This window comes from Chanodichthys erythropterus, chromosome 13 (genome assembly GCF_024489055.1).
Source record: "Chanodichthys erythropterus isolate Z2021 chromosome 13, ASM2448905v1, whole genome shotgun sequence".
In the NCBI taxonomy this organism is placed as follows: Eukaryota; Metazoa; Chordata; class Actinopteri; order Cypriniformes; family Xenocyprididae; genus Chanodichthys; species Chanodichthys erythropterus.
The window spans coordinates 34425490-34435941 of record NC_090233.1 but is presented as its reverse complement, the minus strand read 5'-3'; the positions used below and the strand labels follow the sequence as shown (position 1 = coordinate 34435941).

The 10452-nt window shown below is 34.2% G+C and overlaps 1 protein-coding gene across 1 annotated transcript; it reads right to left on the bottom strand.

The window, feature by feature from the left end:
- Nucleotides 1-1894: 1894 nt before the first annotated feature.
- On the bottom strand, nt 1895-10431 carry eif1axa (eukaryotic translation initiation factor 1A X-linked a). Its single transcript, XM_067406212.1, has 7 exons — nt 10280-10431; nt 8863-8946; nt 5570-5673; nt 5109-5159; nt 4869-4950; nt 3193-3284; nt 1895-2348 (listed from the first exon to the last, which is right to left on the bottom strand). Exons 1-7 carry the CDS (start codon nt 10293-10295, stop codon nt 2343-2345), a joined length of 435 nt encoding a protein of 144 aa, XP_067262313.1. The 5' UTR covers nt 10296-10431; the 3' UTR covers nt 1895-2342.
- Nucleotides 10432-10452: the final 21 nt, after the last annotated feature.

Below are 10452 nucleotides of genomic sequence, written 5' to 3'. Positions count from 1 at the left end.
CGGTTGAGGAGAGTGTGGTTGGAGCGGCTGGACAGCGCAGTAGTGCTGAAACACCGAGTGACGTCATCCACAGCGGTGGAAACGAGGCAGAGAACGAGAAACGACTGGCCACGTTCACAACCAAAACTTTTCAAATTATTTTTTTAGTATACCTATTCGAATAATAAAAATAAATAAATAAAATAGACAAAATTCAGTTGTGTGTGTGTATATTAAAATCCAGTCATAAATTCACGCGCTGTTGTCTGCGTCTTAAAGTGTTAATTCACGCAAAAAATGCAAATTGTATCATTAAGTACTCACCCGCAGGTCGTTCCACACCCGTAAGATCTTCGGAACACAAATTAAGATATTTTTGATGAAATCCGATGGCTCACACTGAGGCCTCCAATGACAGCAATTTAATTTACACTTTTTTTAAACGCCCAGAAAGCTACTAAAGACATATTTAAAACAGTTCATGTAACTACAGTGGTTCAACCTTAATGTTATGAAGCGACGAGAATACTTTTTGTACCAAGAATAAATAAATAAATAAATAATAACGACTTTATTCAACAATATCTAGTGATGGGTGATTTCAAAGCACTGCTTCATGAAGCTTCGAAGCTTTACGAATCTTTTGTTACGAATCAGTAGTTTGGAGCATGTATAAAACTGCCAAAGTCACGCGAACCATTGAAATTTTGAAATGTTTTGAAACATTTATAACGTAACAAAGCCTCTTTTACTGAAATCACGTGACTTTTGCAGTGTGACATCACACAACGAATATTTGTGTGAACGAACCCTACAGTGGACTCAAACTGAATTCCTGGAGGGCCACAGCTCTGCACAGTTTTAGCTGCAACTCACGCCTGCTTAGATGTTTCTAGTAATCCTGAAGACCCTGAATAGCTGGATCAGGTGTGTTTGATTAGGGTTGGAGCAAAACTGTGCAGAGCTGTGGCCCTCCAGGAATTGAGTTTGAGACCACTGCTTTAAGAGAAAAGGGAAATGATGAGCAGTGGCAGCAAAAATGTTAACTTGAGTAGACCATCCATTAGGATTGCTTCGCAAGCTATGAGTCCAAACATTTCAACAGCTCAAAAATATGCAAATTCGAACGTCACGGTTTTCCATTGTAACTTGGATTCTTGAAATTTCAATACTCAAAATAATTACTAATCCACTGAAGTATGAAAACTGTTAAACACAAAAAAAATTGCCAGGATTAACCATTTTAAGTGTGAAAAGCTTAATTTACACTTTGAAAATGACTCAAAACTGGTTAAAATAAAGATTTATGAGTAATCAATTACTCAAACGCTGCATCACAGGTATAAGAAGTTAATGGTAGTACGTCTTCAAGGGTAGTGAACAAACAGTTCTTCTTTGGAGACTGGAGACGGTCCATGTGATATGGATGAAACGTGGCACTCCGATACAGCCAGAGGGGTAACAGGACTGGCAGTAATGAGTCCAAATGAAATGGGTCAGGACGAGTTCTCTTACAAAGCGATGAGCACAGAGAGGGAGTACAACAGTAGAAAAGGTCGTCTCTAGACAACATCCAGAAAACTTACAATTGGGTGACCAAATTAATGACTGCAAAAACTATATTTTTACACAAAATTGGAAAACCTCTAATATTTATCTGATTATTTATCATGATCTAATGCCATTACTAAATATCTAGGTGTTATCTAAGGTTTATGGCTGTATGGTTTATATTAAATTCAGTATCAGACATCATTAAATGATGGTAGTTTCCGCCTTTACTGCCAAATAGTGGTAAAATGATGTTACTGCTACTACTATTACTACTACAAACAAAATGGGAAAAAAACAACAAAAAATAAAAATATATATTTTTATTTCAGGCACAGCAGAAATTAATGCAAATGCCATGCAGAAGAGACAGTGTAAATTGAGAAAATAAAATACAGGGGAAAAAAAAAAAGCAAATATACAATGCAAGAAATAAAGTTCAGTCCAAACAGATAAAAGACTCAACTTTTTATTGTAGATTCTGGATTTCTTTGTGTTTTAAATTCCACCACATACAGTGGAACACAATATAAATACTTTAAAACTATAACAAAAATATGCAGTCTAAGATGTGTGGTTGTCATTAAATGTGAATGAAAGATTTATGTGACCGTCAGAATGCTTGGAGAAGCCTTGTAGTCTTGTATGTGGTAGAGAGAGAGAAACAGAGTTAAGCAATAAGACTCTGTGTTTCTCTGAGGGAGGTTGCAGTAGGATATAGGGCATCAATTGTGCCAAGCTGCAATTTTTCCCCAACAAGGAAGCATTTTCTCCTCTCAGTGTAAACAGTATAGCCCACCGGCAGTCATGACTCAGATCTGTGTGAGAGGGCAGAAACAAACACATTAAGGAATAGATTTCCCCAAACACTTCAGTATGATGTTCTAACCTTAAAAGAGGTGATTTAGTCTGTTTTATGCAGATAGTTAAAACAATTTACATTTGGTTTACTTTTAAATTACTGTTTATACTTAACAGATCAATGACATAATATGCTTGTAATATTCTTGTTAATACGTTTTGGGTCAGTAAAAGTTTTTTTCAGGTTTCTGAAAGATCTCGTACACTCACAAAGGCTACATTTATTTGACTAACACAGAAAAACTGTGAAATATTATTACAATTTAAATAACTGTTCTATATGTTAAAATATTTTAAGTGTATTTTATTCCTGTGATGGCAAAGCTGAATTTTCAGCATCATTACTCTAGTCTTCAGTGTCACATGATCCTACAGAAATCATACTAATATGCTAATTTTGGTGCTCAAGAAACATTTTTTATTATTATCAATGATGAAAATGGCTTAATATTTTTGTGGAAACCTAGATTTTTTCCCCCTGGATTCTAGAAAGTTCAAAAGAATAGAACTAGAACTTTATTTAAAAATAATTTTATTTGAACTAGATTCTTTTGTAAAAAAATATTTACTTTTACTTCAATTTAACATGTCTTTTCTAAAAAAAAAAAAAAAATTCTCATTTGTTTCCAAAAAAAAGAAAAAAAAAAAGAAATAAACAACCTGTCCCCAACTTTTGAATGGTAGTGTATCTAAGTTGTATACAGTGGACATACACTAATACAGCCACTCAACATTTATAAAAATAATATTTTTTAAAATAACCTGCTGCTCCTGTCATGATAAAAAGAATTGTGCACTTACGTCATCAATTTCCTCATCGTCATTACCAATATCATCAAACAGAATCTCATCATCATCTCCAGGTCCAAACGTGTCCGTTTCATTGATTTTAGCTGCCAGAAAGTCACAACAAACATCAGCCAAAAGTCTTTTAGTTAGGTACACACTTTCATCCTTGAGGATATAAAACTTGTGCTATGTGAGAGCTTCTATATATCATCTGGCACTTACAGTCATGCTCAAAATAATTCATACCCTTAGTAAATATGACCAAAGGCGGCTGTGAAAATAAATCAGCATTATTAATCATTTTGATCTTTCATTTTAAAAATCTACAAAAATCCAACCTTTCATTGGAGAATAATAATTTTAAATGGGGGGAAAAATCTCATTATGAAGTAAATGATTTTCTCTAATACACACTGCTCACAATTAATCATACCCTTTTATTCAATACTTTTTGCAAACTCCTTTTTCCAAGATAACAGCTCTGAGTCTTCTTCTATAATGCCTGATGAGTTTGGAGAACACCTGAGGAGAGATCAGAGACCATTCCTCCATACAGAATCTCTCCAGATCCTTCAGATTCCAGCTCCATGCTGGTGCTTCTTCTCTTCAGTTCACTCCACTCATTTTCTTTAGGGTTCAGGTCAGGGGACTGTTATGGCCATGGCAGAAGCTTCATTTTGTGCTCAGTGACACATTTTTGTGTTGGATTTGATGTTTGTTCTGGATCATAATCCTGATGGAAGATCCAACCACGGCCCATTATTGGATTTCTAACAGGGACAGTCAGGTTGTGATTTTTTTTATCTGTTGGTATTTGATAGAATCCATGATACCATGTATCTGAACAAGATGTCCAGGATCTCCGGCAGAAAAATAGGCCCACAACGTTAAAGATAAAGCAGTATATTTCATTGTACACATGGGGTACTTTTTACCCCTGTGTGCACCAAACCCATCTTAAGTGTTTGCTGCTAAAAAAGCTTTTTTTTTTTTTTGTATATCTGACCATAGAACCCATCCCGTTTGAAGTTCCAGTAGTGTCAGTTACTTTTCAAATGTTCTATGGTCAGATGGAAAAAAAAAAATTGCTTTTTTTAGCAGCAATGTTATGATCCAGAACAAACATCACAACCAACACAAAAATGTGTCACTGAGCACAAAATGAAGCTTCTGCCATGGCCATAACAGTCCCCTGACCTGAACCCAAAAGAAAATGAGTGGAGTGAACTGAAGAGAACAAGCACCAACATGGAGCTGGAATCTGAAGGATCTGGAGAGATTCTGCATGAAGGAATGGTCTCTGATCTCTTGTGAGGTGTTCTCCAAACTCAGAGCTGTTATCTTGGCAAAAGGAGTTTGCAAAAAGTATTGAATAAAAGGGTATGATTAATTGTGAGCAGTGTGTATTAGAGAAAAACATCTCTCTCATAATGAGATTTCCCCCCCATTTAAAATTATTATTCTCCAATGAAAGGTTGGATTTTTGTAGATTTTTAAAATGAAAGATCAAAATTATTAATAATGCTGATTTATTTTCACAGCCTTCTTTGGTCATATTTACCAAGGGTATGAATAATTTTGAGCATGACTATAAGTGTGGGCAATTTGTTTAGTACTATGACATTATCATAAAACAAATGAAAAAGTAAAAAACAAAAAAACACGAATGATGCCAGTTTGTGACTTACCATGTTCTGGAAGCTCTCCGTATGCTTTAAGACTGCGAGCCTCATCTGCATTGTACTTTAAAATGACATCTGCTTTGTTATCCTATGAAATACACATGAAAAAAGAATAAATAATAATAATATAATATAAATAAAAAATATAATAAAATTTCTATATATTAAAATAATTTATATATATATATATATATATATATATATATATATATATATATATATATATATATATATAAAAACACCTACCTGGTAATCTCTAAGACCAACAAGGATTATGTCAGATGTGTTGATCCAAACCTAAAGGACATAGGAATATTTGGTTAATACTTGGGCTAGAAAAAAAGTTCAATGTCCACCATAAAAAAAAAAGAAAAAAAAAGTTGGTTTAGCTGTGTCCTTATTAAGTTGTGTTCTCTGCAAGCAGAAATAAGAGTCTGAGCCATTACCTTCATGTTGGAGATTTTGGATGCCAGTATTTATAAAAAAAAAAAAAAAAAAAAAAGTGTATGTCTACTGAGTATGAGTATTGTCTCAGGTAAGAATTTAGTGGATGGTGATGGATGGGATTTTTACATTTGTGTACATTGTTTATGTGTGAAAGCCATGTTTATTGAAACTCAATGAAAAACAATTTTCTCATGGGGACAATAAAAGTCAATATAATATAATACAATACAATACAACTCTCATCATTAACATTATCACACCTTTTTCCGGAGTTTTCCTCTGATGTGGCAAAGCCGCTTGACCCCATCAAAGCACATGGCCTCTAACCGCCCATTTCCCAGCATCTTTATCACCTGAGCATATTCTAGCACAAGACATTGGGAGATGTTGAAAAACTGAAGAGCATCTTAACTTGGTTTCTTATATACACACAAACAACCATTCAAACGTTTGAGGTCAGTAAGATGTTTTTTAAAAATGTTTTTGAAAGAAGAGATAAAAAACATAAAAAGTACACAAAAGCACTAATATTGTGAATAAAATATTAATAAAAAGTTATATTACAATATACACTGCCCTGCCAAAAAGTCGCTGTTTGGATTTAAATAAGCAAAAACTTAAGAGTCTATCATTCGATCATTATTGCAGTGATTATGTTTCTAGTATTTTATATGTTTGGCAACAGTTCTTCTAACCCTAATTGATGGAGCTTTTCATTTCTTAACCATATAGGAAGACGTATCATGGCCAGATTCCAGGATGACAATGTCAAGATTCATCAGGTTCAAATTGTGAAAGAATGGTTGTGAGGGAGCTTGAAGAATCATTTTCACACATGAATTGGCACCTCTGAGTCCAGACCTTAAATTCATTGAAAGTCTTTGGGATGTGCTGGAGTAGACTTCACAGAGTGCTTGACTCTTGAATTGTCAAAAATTGTCAATCATGATCAATCATCATGACCAAAAGATCCTGTATTGACAATGCAAGAGTCAAGCACTCCAGCACATCTCAAAGACTTTCAATGAATTTAAGGTCTGGACTCAATCGTAACAGTCGTAACAACATAACACCATAACAGTCTGCGTTATGTTGAGATTCGCCTGTTTTTCGGAGGTCTTTTAAACAAATGAGATTTACATAAGAAGGAGGAAGAAATGGAGTTTGAAACTCAATGTATGTCTTTTTGATGTACTGAACTCTTGTTATTCAACTATGCCAAGGTAAATTCAATTTTTGATTCTAGGGCACCTTTAAGATATGTCAGTAAACGTTTCTTTCAATTAAAACAGCTCAAACATGCTTTTTAGTCTAGGACTAGCTTAAGCCTTGTCTGTAAAACAAGTCTGTAAAACCTGTGCACAAAGCTGGTTTCAGTTTCTGCCCAGGTAAGTTCAAGATTAGTTTGAGCAAACTCTGTTTTTTCAGGCTCATGAAGGTGGATTGGTTTTTAGCGGGTTTCATTGCTATGGTAACTTATGCTACACGGCCAACCTGCTCCAGAGCAGGTTTTATTCTGTGTTAGAGATCACAGATCAAAACTTGACCAATCAGAGTAGTGACCTGTATCTGATGCAATAAAGCCACTCCCCCTGCATCTCTCGCTCCAAATTAAATCAGTTTATAGTGAAAACATTTTTAGGAGACAAAATTTTGCTGTTAATTATTTATTATTTATATTTATATTAAGTTATAATTATGTATCATTCATATGACATAATTATTAGAATAATTGACAATATTAAACTTTGCTTTTAAATTAAAATAAATATAATACATGCATTAATATATAAAGCTTTAAAACAGGTTACGCTTACATGTATTCTTTTGAGCTCTTTGTGAAGCTATATAAATTATAAGGCCTATTTGTTTGATTCACATGCATTGATATAGTTTTTCTTTCAGTTGCCTTCTCAAACTTCCACTGCAGCAGAAAAGTTTATTCCTGCTTTGTAAGTGCATTTAATTTCATGATATTTTTTCACAACAATCCTTTAATCTTCAGAAGAGACGCGAATTGCGCACCTCTCTCGCAAGAAGTAAATCAAATGGACGTTCTCCATATTCCATGTGATTGGCTGTTTGGCTGTGATTGGCACACGCTTCAGAGTTAATCGCAAAACTCTGGATTAAACCTGAGTTGACAGAGAATGTTTATACCAAGCTTTGTGAGCCTGTTGTAGAAACATTTCTAATTATGATCAATGTTGAAAACAGTTGTGCAGCTTAATATTTTAATGGAGACTTGATACTATTTTTTCAGGATTCTTTGAGGATAATTTATAGGCATTTATTTGAAATATTAAAGAAATTTATAATATAAAAACAGGGATCATACAGATTCTGTAAAATGAAATTCCAGGAATTTCAAGTTCTTTTCATTTTTTTTTTAGTTTTCAAGGGTTACAATCAGCACTTATCAAACAATATCTTTATTTAAGGATTTTTTTTTACTCAAATTACTGATATAAAAGGTAGCCAAAATACAACTTATTTAATAATATATATTAAATGCAAAGTTTATAATGGCTATTATTGTAAATAAATCATATTATAATGTTGGTGTACTTGTTATTGAGAAACATCTATATATTAATAATGGAGATGTATCCACTACTTCAGTGCAGGTTCCATAGTTACACCAGTAGGTGGTGGCAAGGGACTGACTTTAACTGACTTTTAGAGTGAGTTAGCAGACCATTCATATATATATATATATATAAAACAACACTTTTCAAGAGTGTTCAAGGGTTTTCCAGGACTTAAATTTCAAAAAGTGAAATTCAAGTACTTCAAGCACTTTAAGCACCTTGTAGAACCCTGTAAAAAGATTCAATTAAGTGCAGTGGTTCCTCTTACCCCACCCCTCTTATCTAACACATGGATTCAGACCATCAGCTTTTTAGGAGAGAGATCTATGAACCAAACTGAAGCTACATCTACACCTGGGTTCCTCAAGTTTGGTCCTGGAGGGCCATCACAGTGGCCACTAATATACACTAATCCACAACTGCTGTCCTGTGCCAAAACATGAAGGCCATTGTATTTTAGACCATACACAAAACGGGGATTGAGTGCAACCCTGACACACCAGTAAGTGGTGGGATATTTTGCTAATAGAATTATCACGGCAGAATAATAGAGTGAGAACTATTCCTGGTATCGTCTCAGTGAGCTTTTATTATGTTTTACACATGTGCAGTAAGATGATTTAGGCTTTTTCTGACGTTTTAGATTGGACAAGAGCGTTTGAAATGAAAATTAAGCTTTTCAAATATACCTGCCTTAATATAGACATAGCCAGTGTGTCAGATGAGAGATACAAAATGTGCACAGTGGTGGAGCACAGGCGGAACTGACCACCACTGATCCTTGCTTAAAGTGTTGATTTCAATCTTACTGACCCCAAACTGTTGACAAAAAACAACATCACCAAAATCAGAGTAAAGGAGCATAAAATTAAGTGGTGAAAATGGTTATGTATTTGCATATATACAGAGGGCTTAACTATTAGTGGATCTCAATGCTATCTCATATGTTGATATTTACTTACCTTGGCCGTCCTCCTTGAAAACCAGTTCTCTCTTCTCAGACTCATTCTCGTTCTTACCACGCCGCCGATTCTTACCTCCTTTACCTGAAAAAAAAAGAAAGAAAGAAAAAAAAAAGACGACTGAATTATACTGTTCATAAACATCAGCTATTAGATCTCTTATATCTCAGTTCCCTCTCTCATCCTGATTGTCACCTTTTCCAAAATCTACTACGTCGGTTTCAAAATCAAAACCAGCTGTACAGTTATTTACATACATGTGACACTGTGCATGTTCTATACTGTTTTTTCTTGCTATTACTATCATAGAATTCCCAATGTATTGTACTCACGGTAACTGTTGTGGTTAATTTCTCTGAATATTCACATTAACTCTATAAAGCCTACTGTATAATTTTTGATACATGCCTTCTGCCCTCTGAAAGATAGTTTATAATTTTTTATAAGTAAAAAGGCTATTACCATACAAATGTTCACCTTCAGGTCATGGTACATTAATGATTTAATTTAAGAATAACTTTTATATTATTATGAACATTTACCAGACTTGGGTTTGCTCGATTATAGCCTACATCATATTTTCTTGATGATCTTGTTTATGATTTTTTCTTGATTATCCATTTATTTTGCAATACAATGATCTCAGTCATCAATGCATTGCATTGCATTATGTTTCACCCCCATTAATAAAAACTATTTGATCATAACTCAACATTAAAATATCATTAATAACAATAACTGCATTCAACTGTACACCTCAATTGTGAGTTCCATATTCTAACTATATAGGTCATAAAATTGTATCAAATAAAATACAAACCATAAAACACACATGCAATCATTTAATCAAAGCATTAAAAAAAAAAACAAAGGTTCAATATCCATTTGAGAGAAGAAAAAAAAAAATCAGGCTTTTATTTCATATGTCAGGCTTTACAAAATAAATTCACGATGTTTGGGTCGACTTGTTTTTAACCAATAAGTTAAATTAATGATTCAATTATTCAGTCATTAAGGCAGTAATACACACGAAAGACAGGTGCCGCCACATACAAGTGTTGTGCAGAATTTTAAATGATTAGACTTGCCTAATTCTAAACCTACCTATACTAAGGACTAGTAATCTGGCGGAGGTCAGAATTCGGCACAACACCGGGGTAATGATGCAACCCGCAGAAAGTGTAACTAAAGAAATCTTTATAAAGAGACAAACTGATTAAAAGTGTCAGTATCTTAATAATACACTTCCGCTCAAGCAGCGACTATCCCTAGACAAGCAAATAGTTTAACTCACGAGGGCTCGTGGTCACGTTGCTCGCAAAGGCCGGCTGGTTAGATCGAGAGCTAGGCTGAATTCAGACCGATTCAGACACATTAACAGCTGCTTGGACAATAAAGTGTCTTCTGTTTCCCTTACCTTTATTCTTTGGCATGTTCGGATTACAGATACTGCGGTCTTTGTTCAATTATGTCGTATAATAGTCGTTGAATAAATAAATGTTAAATTTTAAGAGAAGAACGTCAAATAATCTCCTTCTCCCCTTCTGAAGACTTCCGCTTAAGCTAGTAATCTGCGCCTGCGCAACGCTT